The sequence below is a fragment of the Myodes glareolus genome, chromosome 17 (genome assembly GCF_982192425.1).
Source record: "Myodes glareolus chromosome 17, mMyoGla1.1, whole genome shotgun sequence".
Classification (NCBI taxonomy): domain Eukaryota; kingdom Metazoa; phylum Chordata; class Mammalia; order Rodentia; family Cricetidae; genus Myodes; species Myodes glareolus.
This window is the reverse complement of record NC_142042.1, coordinates 53636462-53651415: the sequence shown is the minus strand read 5'-3', so window position 1 is coordinate 53651415 and position 14954 is coordinate 53636462. Positions and strand designations below refer to the sequence as shown.

The 14954-nt window shown below is 43.5% G+C and overlaps 1 protein-coding gene and 1 pseudogene across 1 annotated transcript; both read right to left on the bottom strand.

Annotated features, from left to right (window-relative positions):
• Window positions 1-976: 976 nt before the first annotated feature.
• On the bottom strand, window positions 977-1858 carry LOC125405584 (ubiquitin carboxyl-terminal hydrolase MINDY-3 pseudogene; annotated as a pseudogene).
• An 8722-nt stretch (window positions 1859-10580) lies between these two features.
• Window positions 10581-13308, bottom strand: LOC125405570 (uncharacterized). Its single transcript, XM_048442158.3, has 5 exons — window positions 13088-13308; window positions 12573-12946; window positions 11957-12004; window positions 11294-11502; window positions 10581-11016 (listed from the first exon to the last, which is right to left on the bottom strand). The coding sequence occupies exons 1-4, from the start codon at window positions 13274-13276 to the stop codon at window positions 11304-11306; spliced, it is 810 nt and encodes a 269-aa protein (XP_048298115.3). The 5' UTR covers window positions 13277-13308; the 3' UTR covers window positions 10581-11016; window positions 11294-11303.
• Between the last annotated feature and the right edge of the window lie 1646 nt (window positions 13309-14954).

Below are 14954 nucleotides of genomic sequence, written 5' to 3'. Positions count from 1 at the left end.
ACCACATTACTAAAGATATTTATCAGCTGTAGGAGTTCTTTGGTAGAGTTTTTGGGGTCGCTTATGTACACTATCATATCACCTGCAAATAACGATAATTTGACTTCTTCCTTTCTAATTCGAATACGCTTAATCCCCTTATGTTGTCTTATTGCTATTGCTAGAACTTCAAGCACTATATTGAAGAGGTATGGAGAGAGTGGACAGCCTTGTCGTGTTCCTGATTTTAGTGGAATGGCTTTGAGTTTCTCTCCATTTAATTTGATATTAGCTGTTGGCTTGCTGTAAATAGCTTTTATTATATTTAGGCATGATCCTCGTATCCCTATTCTCTCCAACACTTTTATCATAAAGGGGTGTTGAATTTTGTCAAATGATTTTTTAGCATCCAGTGACATGATCATATGGTTTTCCCTTCAGTTTATTTATATGATGGATTACATTGATAGATTTTCGTATGTTGAACCAGCCCTACATCTCTGGGATGAAGCCTACTTGATCATAATGGATAATTTTTTAATGTGTTCTTGGATTCGGTTTGCCAGTATTTTATTGAGAATTTTTGCGTCAATGTTCATGAGTGAGATTGGCCTGTAATTCTCTTTCTTTTTTTTGTCTTTGTGTGGTTTTGGTATCTGGGTAACTGTAGCTTCATTGAAAGAATTTGGCAATGACTCTTTTTTTGATACTTTGTTAATTATTAGTATTTCTTATGGAAAACAGATTTTCCATAAATGAATGACAATGAAAAACAAAAATTAACTTCTACATTTTTGGTGTGGAGGCAAAATAAACACAACAAAATGAACCTGAATGAAATGAGATAACAGGTAGGTGTTTGTGGCTGAGTCTCATTATAAAGCTGCTGTAATATTGTGTTTATTATCTGGTAAGTAACAACCAATTACCTGACTGCAGAAGTGACAAAATTTAATTAAAGCCTAATTTTGCAGTAAATTTCACAGAAAGGATTAAACTAGGATAACCTTTAACATAAAGCTTTAGAACAAATAATTTAAACATCTCTTAAACACTGAAAATGTGTTTTTAATTGTTATTTACAGTTAATCAACAATACCAGTGTTTAGCTTAATGTAGCCAGTCATGAATCCCCCTTTCAACACCCATTTTACAATCTTCCTTATAAATACTCAGTCAACTCAGTTGAGTGAAGGTGAGCATTCTGTGGTCCACAGTAACTCAATGCATGGCCATTTGGTTTGGAGACAGTGTTTAAGAGGCATGTCATCTGTCTGTAGCATGGGGTCTTCAAAGCCCATAACCACGGCAGTCCCTTCCACATGCATTACCTTTTCATTATAATTTGACTGCTTCGATCCATTGTAGTGGTATACAGTAAAAGATTCTGGACCATTGGAGCCCTGATCAGGAAAAAATTCTTGAAGAAATGGACCCAACAAAATGATTCCTAATCCTTCTGGATCTAATTTGTTCTTCATGAGATTTATATACTCAGGGTCTGAAACAAGGTCCAAAGCTTTCATCACATCTTCCAGAAGGGAGTCGGCTATGAATCCATTATCTTCTGGATCATAGATTTGAAAAACTCTTCTGGCTTGTTCAGAAGGTGCCTCAGGGGCAACTAAAGCCATATCCTTGGCAAAAAACACGGTGAGGTGAGTTTCACTGCCAACAATCCAAATAGGGAATTTTGGAGATTTCAAGTAAGACCCAACCTTACAATATCGTAAAGCTTCCATTAATGTTAAGAATCCTACAGCTGCTTGTTCATGGATACCAAGAAGTTCTGGGACCTGACCGCCAGGAGCCGTGGCTGCAGCGCTTGCTCTCGCAGAAGCTTGCCGGCCTGTGCTGCGATGGCCACCGGGGACGCCATCTTAACCTGGCAATGATTCTTCTGTTTCTGTATTGTGAAATACATTAAGGAGTATAGGTATTAGCCCTTCTTGGAAGTTCTGGTAGAATTCTGCATTGAAACCCTCTGGTCCTGGGCTTTTTTTGGTAGGGAGGTTTTTGATAACAGTTTCTAATTCTTCGCGACTAACAGGTCTATTTAGATTGTTCACCTTGTCTTAGTTCAACTTTGGTATATGGTACTTATCTAAAAAAAAGTCCATTTCTTTTACATTTTCCAATTTTGTGGCATATAGGCTTTTGTAGTAAGATCTAATGATTCTCTGAATTTCCTCTGTGTCTGTGGTTATGTCCCCCTTTTCATTTCTGATCTTCTTAATTTGCGTGTTCTCTCTTTGCCGTTTGATTAGTTTGGATAGGGGTTTGTCAGTCTTGTTGATTTTCTCCAAGAACCAACTTTTTGTTTCATTGATTCTTTGGATTGTTTTCTGTGTTTCTATTTTGTTGATTTCAGCCCTCAGTTTGATTATTTCCAGTCTTCTACTCCTCCTGGGTGAATCAGCTTCTTTTTTTTTCTAGAGCTTTCAAGTGTGCTGTTAAGTCGCCAACGTGTGCTTTCTTCGTTTTCTTTAATTGGGCACTTAGTGCTATGAACTTTCCTCTTAGCACTGCTTTCATAGTGTCCCATAGGTCTGAGTATGTTGTGTCTTTATTTTCATTAAGTTCAAGGAAGACTTTAATTTCTTTCTTTATTTCTTCCTTGACCCAGGGGTGATTCAGTAGTTGACTGTTCAGCTTCCATGAGTTTGTAGGCTTTATGGGGGTAGCATTGTTGTTGAATTCTAACTTTAATCCATGGTGATCCAATAAGACATAGGTGGTTACTAAAATTTTTTTGTATCTTGGAAGTTTGCTTTGTTACTGAGTATGTGATCAATTTTCAAGAAGATTCCATGAGATGCTGTGAAGGCATATTCTTTCCTATTTGGTGGAATGTTCTATAGATGTCTGTTAAGTCCATTTGATTCATTACCTATGTTAATTCTCTTATTTCTCTGTTAGATTTCTGTCTGATTGACCTGTCCATTGATGAGAGAGGTGTGTTGAAGTCTCCTACTATTAGTGTGTGTGGTTTGATGACTGCCTTGAGTTCTAGAAGTGTTTCTTTTACATAAGTGGGTGCTTTTATATTAGGGGCATAGATATTCAGGATTAAGACTTCCTCCTGATGAATTGTTCCTGTTATGAGTATAAAATGTCCATCTCCATCTCTTCTGATTGATTTTGGTTTGAAGTCAATTTTGTTAGAAATTAGAATAGCCATACCTGCTTGTTTCTTAGGTCCGTTTGCTTGAAAACCCTTTTCCCAACCCTTTACTCTGAGTAGATGTCTGTCTTTGTGGTTGAGGCGTGTTTCTTGTAAACAGCAGAATGTTGGATCCTGTTTTCCTATCCAGTCTCTTAGTCTGTGCCTTTTTATAGGTGAATTGAGTCCATTGATATTAAGTGATATTAATGACCAGTGGTTGTTAACTCCGGTTATTTTATTTATTTATTTACTTATTTATTTGGTGGTAGAGTTTGTGTGTTTCGCTTCTTTGAGTTTTGCTGGTGGAGCGTTGTTAGATGTCTGAGTTATTGTGGGCATTGTTGGGTTCCTTGGGTTGTGCTTTTCCTTTTATTACTTTCTGTAAGACTGGATTTGTGGCTACGTATTGTTTAAATTTGTTTTTATCCTGGAATATCTTGTTTTCTCCATTGATGGTGAATGAAAGTTTGGCTGGGTAAAGTAGTCTGGACTTCCTTTCATGATCTCTTAGCTTCTGCAGCACATCTAACCAAAACCTTCTGGCTTTCATGGTTTCCATAGAGAAGTCAGGTGTAATTCTGATAGGTTTACCTTTATAAGTTACTTGACCTTTTTCCTTTGCAGCTCTTAATATTCTTTCTTTATTCTGTATATTTTGTGTTTTGATTATTATATGGTGAGGGGATTTGTTTTTTGATCCAGTTTATTCGGTGTTCTGTATGCTTTTTGTACCTTCATAGGCATCTCCTTCTTTAGGTTGCGAAAGTTTTCTTCTATAATTTTGTTGAATATATTTTCTGGTCCTTTGAACTGTAATTCTTCTCCTTCTTCTACCCCTATTATTCTTATGTTTGGTCTTTATATGGTATCCCAGATTTCCTGGATGTTTTGTGATGAGAATTTGTTGGATTTGCTGTTTTCTTTGATCAGTGCATTTATTTTCTCTATGGTGTTTTCAGAATCTGAGATTCGTTATTCTATTTCTTGTATTCTGTTGGTTATACTTGTCTCTGTAGTTTCTGTTCATTTACCCAGATTTTCCATTTCCTGCCATTTCTCGGTTTGTGTTTTCTTCATTGCCTTCATTTCAGTTTTCAAGTCTTGGACTGTTTCCCTTACCTGTTTGATTGCTTTTTCTTGGTTTTCTTGGGTATCTTTGAGGGATTTATTCATTTCTTCTAACTTTTTGTTAGTCTTCTCTTCCATTTCTTTTATTTATTTATTTATTTATTTATTTATTTATTTATTTATTTATTATGTATACAGTAGTCTACCTGCAGGTATGCTTGCAGGCCAGAAGGGGGCACCAAACCCCATTACAGATGGTTGTGAGCCACCATGTGGTTGCTGGGAATTGAACTCAGGAACTTTGGAAGAGCAGGCAATGCTCTTAGCCTCTGAGCCATCTCTCCAGCCCCCCTCATCCATTTCTTTAAAGGAGTTTTTCATATCCTGTTTAATGGTCTCTAACATTTCATCATGTTAAGTCTAAAGTCAGTTTCTTCTACTTCTTCTGGATTAGGGTGTTCAAGTCTTCCTGTTGTATGTTCGCTGGTTTCTGGTGTTATCCATGTTGCTTTTCAGATTGTTGGGGGAATTCTTGCTTTGGCGCCTGCCCATCTCTTCCTTTAAATGCTGTTAGGAGAGTCTTGGCAGCTTGGTCTGATCTTTGCTGTGACTACCTGTGTACTTGGGTGTTTTTCTTGGTCTGCCCTCTCTTAGGTCCCCTCAGCACTGGAGTTGTCTCTCAGATCCTCTCCACCCTGAAGTAGGCCCTCCAAACAGATCTTCTGGTACAGGATCATGGTTACTTGCTGACCAGGGACCTCGCAGGGACCTCTGTACCAGAAGTTTCATCCAGAGAGTTAAGTGTGTACCTGACCGGCCGGCCGGCCGCCCCGGAAAAGGAGCACAGGCACCCTCCAACTCCCTAAACTTTCTGGTCATTCAGCAGGGGCTTCTCTCCCCGGCTACTGCCTCTCTCTTCCCATCCCATCCCAGCTTTCTCCCAGGAACCCTTCCCTTCTACAGGGTCATTGGATTCCCCCAACTCAGCCTGCTTTGTGCTGAGAGTCTGGGGACAAAGTGGTGAGTGCAGCTGCTGCAGGAGTTTCTTTGTCCACTGAGTCTGCACCCAGCAAGCCTGTTTGAGTTCTTTATCTTAGGTTTCTTCAAGAAATTTTGTTGTTCTCTTCCAATTTTTTATTTGTCTTTTCTTTCTTTTCTTTAAGGGAAAATTTTCTTTCCTCTGTAAAGGCCATCATCATTTTCATGAAGTTATTTTTAGTGTCGTTTTCTTCTGCTTCACCTGCTTTGGGATGTTCATGTCTTCTCGCTATAGAATGACTAGTTTCTGTATTGTTACGGTGTTGCTGTATCATTGTGCTGTGTTCCTGTCTTATTGTCCAGCCATCTTTTCCTCCAGTCTGTATGGAGGAAGCCTGTGTGATCTTCAACTGGTCCCTCTTCTGCCAATTGCTGTGGCTGGTGGCTGTGGCTCCCTTGAATGCTCTTTCAGATGCAGGCAGGGTTGAGACCCTGGTGATGGCTCTTCCAGGTGTTTATGGCCCAAAGCTCAGATGATCACTTCTTTAGGTGCAGGCAGGGCCATGATTCCAGTGGTCACTCCTCCAGGTGTAGGCGATGTCCTGCTTTTGGTAGGTGTAGGTGCAGGTGGGGCTGAGACTGAGGCTTCCATGGTCAGACAGTCTCTGGAGGCCTCTGCTGTCACCAAGGCCATGATGTGTTGCCTTCAGGCAGCTCAGCCCTGTCCTGTCTGACCCCACAGTGGAGCATGCTGTTAGGCCCTGTCCCAGCCGATACTTGGCAGGGCATGTGTGTTGTTTCTGCAGCTGTGAGAAGTACACCCCGGAGTTTAACAAACCCATGTAGGAGTTTATGTTTTTATTTTTATTTATTGAATTTTTTGATTTAATTTTTTGCTTGCTTGTTCGTTTGTTTTTCAAGACAGGGTTTCTCTGTAGCTTTAGATTTTGTCCTGGAACTGGCTCTTGTAGACCAGGTTGGCCTCAAAGTCACAGAGATCCACGTTCTGCCTCCAGAGTGCAGGGATTAAAGGCCTGTGCCACCACAGCCAGGTTTAGTTTATTAGGGAGGGACAGGGATAAGGGGATGGATATGTAGTTGACCAGTAGGCACCAAGACTTCTCATCCCAGCCCTGGGATGGCCATTGGCCTGGGTGGCCTCCTGAGAGAGCAGGCAGTCTTGGCCTGTGCAGGTAGATCAGAGGGGTGATAGTTCACAGGTGATCTGCTCTGGGGCGGGGCGGTGACAGTTCACCACCTGAGAGAGCAGCAGTCCTCTCATGGTGCCCAGATCCAGAGGTCCGTGACTTCACCGCACGATCTGCTCCTGGGACTGTGCACAGAGTCTGGGGAATGGGTTGGCTACAGCAGCCATGGGACTGCATTTCTGCTGTGCTTCTTGCTGCTGGGATGCCAGGGGTCATTGAAAAATGCCAGAGACTCTGAGTGCATTGCAGCCCAATGCTCAGACTCAACAGTGAGTGAGGTGACTCTGGAGGAGGAGACAGAGGAGGGGTCTGGTGGCGGGAAGGCTGTGGCAGAGGCTGAAGCTCTGGCTGGAGGCTCCCAGGCAGAGGGTCCTAGTAGGGGCCGACCTGGTCTCTGCTTCTCCTTCTGTGGAGGAGGAGAGCACTGAGCAGGGGCAATGTGGCCACTGCTGTCAGCCCAAGCGGGGCAGGGCCAGTGTAATGAGGGAATCCTAAGAGCTTGGTGAAGCCATGTCCAGGCACAGGTGATACCTTGTCCTGGCAATGACTTTCAGAATCTTTTTTAATATGAACACTTATTACTATAAACGTTCATCTTTGGGCTGCCTTGGCTGTGTCTCAGACTTTCTGATAGGTCTCTTTTAATTTTTGTTTGTCTTTGAGAATATGAAAATTTCCTGTCTTATTTCTTGGATGACCCACAACTGTTAACTCAATAATTCATTTTTCAGTGTCCATGTATTTTGGGGGTTATGGACTTTTCTAGAATTGTTAATTTCTACTTTTATTTCACTGTGGTCTGATAAGATGTTAGTTTTCTTTGTTTTCATTGTGTTGAGGTTGATTCATTTGGAAGAACCTTCCATGAACTGCTGCAAAAATGTGTACTTATTATCTCTTGTGGGAATATTCTATACATCTCTTCAGTTCACTCCATCAGTAGATTATGTTAGCTCTGAAGGTTGTTTGTAGTGTGTATGACCTATGTAAATATGGGAGTGGAGTATTCAAGACCCCCATGTGGTCTTTTATTAATTTTTTAATGAAATTCAAGTTTCTGGAATTTTGATCCTTTAAAGTTTAAATTAGTTTTTCTTCTTAGTGTATTATTTCTTTTAGCAATCAATATGTAGTGTCTCTTTTTATCTCTTCTAATTCTATTTGGTATGAAGTTTAATTTTCCTGATAGAATGATAGCAATATCTTCTTGTTTATAATTTCCATTTGTATATTATTTACGGTTATCTAGAGGAACAGATTGATAGATTGAATTGTGTGTATATGTGTGTGTTGTTTGTGTTATATGCATGTGTGTGTGTGTGTTTATGTGTGCTTGTGTTGTGTATAAATTATTAGAGTGACTTCTCTGCCGTGGTACAAGTAGTTCAATAAATATCATGCCATAAGACTGGATGTCTCAGCAGTCCCAATTGCAGATGGATCTTCGGGAGGTCTAGAGAGCTGCTAGTGTTCTGTCTATGTTGGATTCTGCAGAACTAGTACCAGCAAAGGAATGCCTCAACCACAGGGTAGATGAGCTCGCAGTGAGAGTGAGGGCAAGCAGGCACAGAGCAAAACCTTCCATTTACTGGCTTACTGGTATTTCTTCTCCTTCTCCCATATTGGTTTTGAGGGCTTTCTGAGTTGCTGTGTTGGAGGTGGTTCTTTCCTTCTCAAGTCAACCTATGTGAGATAAAAGCTCCTTCTCTGGAAGGAAGTTTTTTTCTCCTTCCAGAGAAGGAGCTTTTATCTCAAGACAGCTCAAGGTTGAAAGGAGGGACAGAGGGCTGGAGAGATGGCTCAGAGGTTAAGAGCATTGCCTGCTCTTCCAAAGGTCCTGAGTTTGATTTCAGCAACCACATGGTGGCTCACAACCATCTGTAATGGGGTCTGGTGCCCTCTTCTGGCCTGCAGGCATACACACAGACAGAATATTGCATACATAATAAATAAATTTTTTTTTTTTAAAAAAAGAAAGGAAGCAGGGACAGAGAAGCACTGACAAACATGCAGAGTGGTTGTCACGCCACCAGCAGTAGTGCTCAAAAGTGTCACAGCTGAGTATGGAGTTTGTGAGTCACTGAAAAAAATGCAGGTTAAATTAAAATCAGCCTTCTACTTAGGAGTTACCCATGGTCCTATAAAAAGCAGAAGCTGGGGGAACCAATGAGGCCAGCTCTACAGCCGACAGTCATGATTCTATTGCTGTCTTCATGACTGATCCAGCTCTGTGGGACCAGATGAGAGTTATCTCCAATGTTGAAGAACACACACCAGGAAACCAATCAGAGTTTGCACAAAGTGTAGGCTATAAATGATGAATTAGTGTTAGCTTGTGTTTTGTTTGAAGTTCCTTTATTTCTGTTTCTAAATCTCCTCTCATAGTAGCCGTGTTTTCAAGTCTGAGCTCTTCTCATTACCTGTGCTAATGCTCACCTGTTCTCTTCTTCTCTCTCTCTCTCTCTCTCTCTCTCTCTCTCTCTCTCCCCTCTCTCTGTCTGTCGCTCTCAATCTCGCTCTCATTTCTCTCTCTCTCTCTCTCGCCTCTTTCTGTCTGTCGCTCTCAAGCTCGCTCTTGTTTCTCTCTCTCTCTCTCTCTCTTCTCTCTCTCTCTTTCTCTCTCTCGCCTCTCTCTGTCTGTCGCTCTCAATCTCGCTCTCATTTCTCTCTCTCTCTCTCGCCTCTTTCTGTCTGTCGCTCTCAAGCTCGCTCTTGTTTCTCTCTCTCTCTCTCTCTCTCTTCTCTCTCTCTCTCTCTCTCTCTCTCTCTCCCCTCTCTCTGTCTGTCGCTCTCAATCTCGCTCTCGTTTCTCTCTCTCTCTCTCTCTCTCTCTCTCGCCTCTCTCTGTCTGTCGCTCTCAATCTCGCTCTCGTTTCTCTCTCTCTCTCCTCTCTCTCTCTCTCTCAATCTCTCTCTCTCATCTCTCTCTTTCTCTCTCTCTCTCTCTCTCTTTCTCCTTCTCTCTCTCAATCTCTCTCTCATCTCTCTTGCTCTCTTTCACTCTCTTGATTCCCCTCCCATTCACAGCGTTAGAGAGACAGGCTAGATTGCAACTTTGAAAGAAACTTAGGGATAACCATGCTTGGGTCTGAAGTAGGTGGTTCAAATCCCATTAAGAGCCAGCTTATCACTGAGCTGAAACAGCAGCTGACAATATATATTTATGTATACATATATTTAAATATTATCTATACCCAAAGGACATTTGAACTATACATCAAGCGAACCCACAAAGTATCTCTACAACTAAAAATTAGGAACAAAAGCAAGAGTATCCAGGCTTGGTTATGCGGAAGCAAAGGCAGACTTCAGGCATAAGCAAGCAATCCCAAGCACACGGAGACTGGCCCATCTCAGAGGAAGAAGGCCTAGAGAGCGAATGTCACTGCAGGCTGCTCTGTGCTCCTCTGAGCACCTTTGCTGTTGAATTGAGTGTCGAGCCCATGACCTTCTCTGCTAGCATTGCCAAAGGCCAGCATTTTTAATGACGTCTCTATTAGATCAGATTGAGAAACAGTCCTCTCATGCCACCAAGTCCTAAAATGAAAGAATTCAGCAGGTTCAAACAATTCCTGGCCAGCTTGCCCCTGCTGTGGGGGATCAGTGGCCCTGTTTCAGTTTTCCTTCTCAACACTCATCATACGTGGAGATGGAGGTCTGTAACAAAGATGGTTTATTTACAGTCACTAAGTCCTAATCCAGAATAGGCTCCTATTCTACACATATTCCCCTCTTAGGAAAATTGTCATCAACTCTGCCTCTAAAGGGTTAGAATGAATTGGTATTTCAAAGTGCCCCAGATAGCTGTGCCTCAAGGTCCTCTTGCTTCTGGGCTAACTGAGTCCTGGGGTAGTGCAGAAGCACCAGCTATAGGGATGCAGAGGAATGAACGGACAGCAGAGAACCTTTCATCTCCTGAATGATCAACAGAGTCTAGAATGATCAAGAGAGACAAAGGAGGAAGGCAGGGCTCCTTTACACCGTCTCACTTCTGTCTGAAAGAGCTGTCTGCCCTGTGGTGTCTCCTGCTACTAACAGGGCAGGAGTCATTGGCCTCTCCCAGAAACAGTGTCATCTGCTAGGCCGCGTACAAGCAAGCTGTGTAAACACCATGATCACAATTATACAATGAAAAGCAAACAAGAAACATTTATTAAAACCAATATTAAAATTAACACAAATGAAAAAATCTATAACAATAAGAAAAACTATGACTTGGGAGGGGTAGCTTGCTGGGGGTCTGGGAATGGTGCTGGGCTGAAACCAGGGGTGATTCTGTGGGGAACAACAGGACTGGTGCTGTCTGCAGAGCAGAGAGATGAGGGACACTGAGATGAGCAAGGGGGCCGGACTGTTCCTGGGAGAGTTAATTCCCCCCCCCCCCACAAAGTTGCACTGTGTCTGCTGACAGGCTGAGAGGTCGAGTGGCCAGAGCATCCACGGCTAATGGCAGGAGTGGGGACCCAACTGCTGCTCCATCTGCACACGTGGCACAGATCTTTCTCGTAGGTTTTCTGCTCTCCCGCTCAGTGCACAAGATGGGTCAGGCTCAAGAGTAGCTGTCTTTGATGCTGGTTAGATCTGTCCATGTGCGGCTCTCCCTGCAGCTCTGAGGATCTAAGGATAGAGACAGATTGCTGCTGATGTAGGCATCTCTTGACGGAGAAGTGGCAGTGCAGGGAGAGGAGGGGAGCTCATGCCCAGGATGAGACCTCTTTCTCAGCCTTTGCAAACACAGGGGAGACCATGTCTGCCTGAATTCCCAGATGCTATCCTGCAAAAGCATGTGTGCCCAGCCTAGGGTCCAGTAACTACTGCTGCAAAGAGGAGCCTCTTAAAGATCCCACGAGCATTTCAGGTCTTGAACCCACCTCAAAGAGTGTCAAGTAGCTACCTGGGCTTACTCATTCGCTGTCCTCTGAATCACTGTCCACTTCTACCTCCAAACTCATATGGATCTCATGGAAACGAACAAGAAGATCTGAGTACGGAATGTTCAACATCAGGTAGGTCTTCACCTTCTTAAGTGCAGACAGGTTTGTGGTATTTGAAAAATCTCCGGGGAACTCGTCCATCCATGTGTGCAGGAGGGTACAGATGATGCTGGTGGAAAGACACAGACAGCACAGTCAGGGGCCTGGACTTTCCTCCTCCACCCCTGCTAGACTCTGTGCATGTGAGACTGCGAGGGAGAAGATACCCAGCCCTTATGCAAATGAGGACAATGAGCAGGGCTGAGAGCTCCATGTGAGCAGGGAGCTGCACACAGCCCATGCTCAGGCTCTAATGGAGCACAGCTGAGCAAGCCTTCATGACAGGACTGAGATGAGTGTAGAGTCTCACATTGGCACAGGAGGTGACAGGCTTTCTGCATATCCGCACTTGTAAGGACCCTGCCCATGCAATTCTTCAGACCCTCCAGGCAATGCTTAGACATCCGTCTGGTAGTAGAAACCAGGAGCGTGAGACCCAAGCATGGGCCATCCCTCACCCTTGGTACCCAAGGGAGCCCACCCTGCAGAGCCAAGGCCTTTCTCGTGTTGTAAAGCCCACTTACTTCTTTATTTCTTCATCTTCTTCACATCCAGGACGGAAGTATGCATACCTGGGGGAGTTGAGGAAGGAAGTCACCTGTGGGGTCCTAGTTCTCCACCTAAAAGACATCTAAGGGACCTATTGATTCCTGGAGCAGAATCAAAGTCCAGAGCCTAGAAGCTCTGTCTGCTCTCGAGTTATTAGTTCACCTTTATTCAGTAGGGGCTTCAAATATGTTCGTACAGTGGGTGATCACAAGTATGTCTACCAAACATCTCAGTGGGCACAGGTGCCCTTGGATTCCCCTCCACGGGTCTCCACTCCAGACCCATCTCTATTCCGTGCTACTGTAGGAGTTCTAGCATCTCCTTTACAATGAGAGAAGTGATTTGACTAAGATTCCAGAAAAACTGGCCAAGGATAGGGAGCTTCTTGAAGGTGCAGAGGACCCCCACACTCTTTGCGTCTCCGCTGTTCACGTGACAGTTCCTAGGGCACAACCTGGAGGAAGCAACATCTCATACCAAGCTGCTGGCTTCTGACAAGACTCTAACAACTAAGTGGCTCAGAGAAAGGCAGAGACTTCCCATAAACAACAAGAGGACCTGAGGCCTCTGAGCTGGGAGGTGTGCACTCACCGTCTGAAGAGCAGGTCGAGTATCTGCTGGATGGTGGCACACATCGGGTATATATAGAGGTAGGCTATGAGAGAATTCCGGTCTCCGTCCTTCACAGCAGTCAACATGTTATCCACCAGCACATCCAGCGTGTTGATGCAGAACTCCTTTGGCTCATTTGGGGCAAACACACTGGGCTCCTTTGGACCACACTCCTTAGTGTCCTTTGGACCAGACTCTTCAAGGTCGCTTGGGAAAGACTCCTTCCTCTCCTCTGGGGCAGTGTTCTTCAGGACAATTGGGGCAGACTCCTTTGGTGCAGACTCCTTCTCCACCTGAGGGGAGAGCAAGGACTCCTTCTCCACCTGAGGAGAGAGCAAGGACTCCTTCTCCACCTGAGGAGAGAGCAAGGAGGATGATTCAAATAGGCACAGAACTGCAATGTTATAATTATTATCATTCCACGTTTCCTGAGCCTTTACACTGCCAAACTCTAAGAGTGAAATTTGGGAAAATGGAGATTTCAGAGTGGTTACCTGGTCTATGCGGTCCTGGTCCTGGCTGCCCTGACTCAAGGTTTTTTCTTTCTGACCAAATGGCCAGAGGCACTGGAGGCAGGAGTGAACCCAGCTTCTCCGGGCACCACCATGGCCTTCACCTTGGCCTCTACTTTTCTCAGTCTTGAGGTCTGAGCCTCCACGAACTCGAAAACAACAGGAGAACATCCTGCTTTCTCTCCTGTCTGAAGACAAGTGAGCCTACTGGGCTGTCTCTAGGCAGTTGACTACCTGGTTGCAGGGCTCTGCATTGTGATGTCATCGATAAGGAAGTGAGGTCACTCCTGGAGTCCCCTTGCTTGAGTCTTCTCCTCACACAGGGCTTTCCCAAAAGTCTCCTAGGTCCCCTCCCTCCTCCAGGTGCACTACGTGACACAGCTACAAAGGTGCTTCCTATTCCACTGCCCCTAGTGATGTCTCCTCCCTCCTCCCAGGTGCACTGCTTGACACAGCTACAAAGGTGCTTCCTATTCCACTGCCCCTAGTGATGTCTGGGTACAGGCAGCAGCTCACTTTGCAATCTGAGCCCCTACTGTTGACCTGCATCTGTTACCCCGATAAACTCAACTTTAATTGACCCAGCACACTGTAAACCGTTGTCATATGCCTTGGTTTAGGCTACTATGTGTGTGTTCTGTGTGAAATATGAGCATACATCACCTGTGTGTGTTGGGTTTTCATGAGGACTAGAAGGGGACTTTTTTTTTAAATCAAGGTTTCCAAATTATTTTGTTTTCCATGTTTTAAATTATGAGCACTTCTTTTTAGGTGCCTTTATGCTCCCCTGTGCTTGTGATCTCTCTCTCTCTCTCTCTCTCTCTCTCTCTCTCTCTCTGTCTGTCTGTCTATATATATACATATATATATGTCTATATATATACATATATATATGTATATATATTTCCCTGTCACATTCAACTTTGAAAGAAACTTAGGGATACCCATGCTTCGGTCTGAAGTAGGTGGTCCAAATCTCATTCAGAGCCAGCTTTTCACTGAGCTGAAACAGCACGTGACAATATATATTTATGTATATATATTTAAATATTATCCATACCTACAGGGCATTTGAACCATACATCAAAGGAAACTAGGAAGTATGTTTACAACTAAAAATCAGAATCAAAACCAAGAGTATTCAAGGTTTAGTAAAGCATATTTAAAGGCAGACTTCAGGCATAAGGCAAGGAATCCCAAGCACACGGAGACTAGCCCGTCTCAGAGGAAGCAGGCTGGAGAGCGAATGTCACTGCAGGCTGTTCTGTGCTCCTCTGAACACTTTTGCTGTTTGAATTGAGTGTAGAGCCCGTGACATTCTCTCCTAGCATTGCCAAAGGCCTGCATTTCTACTAACGTCTGTCTAAGATCAGGCTGAGAAACAGTCCTCTCATGCCATCAAGTCCTGAAATGAAAGAATTCAGCAGGTTCAAACTAGTCCTGGCCAGCTTGCCCCTGCCGTGGAGGATCAGTGGCCCTGTTTCAGTTGTTCTCAACACTCATCATACGTGGAGATGGAGGTCTGTAACACACATGGTTTGTTTACAATCACTAAGTACTAATCCAGAATAGGTATTCCTATTCTGCACATATTCTTCTCTCAGGAAAATTATCATTAATTTTGTGGTTAGAAATGAATTTGTTTTGCAAGCATTTTATTGAGTTTTTTTGCATCAATATTAATAAAAGAAAGTGGTCTGTAATTGTCTTTCTTTGTTGAGTTATTGTGTGGTTTGTATATCAGGGTGACTGTGAACTCATCAAATGAATTTGGCAATGTTCCTTCTGTTTCTATTTTGTGGTGTAATTTCAAAAGTCTTGGTATTACCTCTTCTTTGAAAGTCTGGTA

Coding starts and splice junctions, on each gene's coding strand:
- LOC125405570 (XM_048442158.3), bottom strand. CDS start 13,276: ATGTTCTCCTGTTGTTTTCGAGTTCGTGGAGGCTCAGACCTCAAGACT. Junction 12,947..13,087: donor ACCAGGACCGCATAGACCAG/GTAACCACTCTG, acceptor CTCTCTCCTCAG/GTGGAGAAGGAGTCCTTGCT. Junction 12,005..12,572: donor CTCGACCTGCTCTTCAGACG/GTGAGTGCACAC, acceptor CAACTCCCCCAG/GTATGCATACTTCCGTCCTG.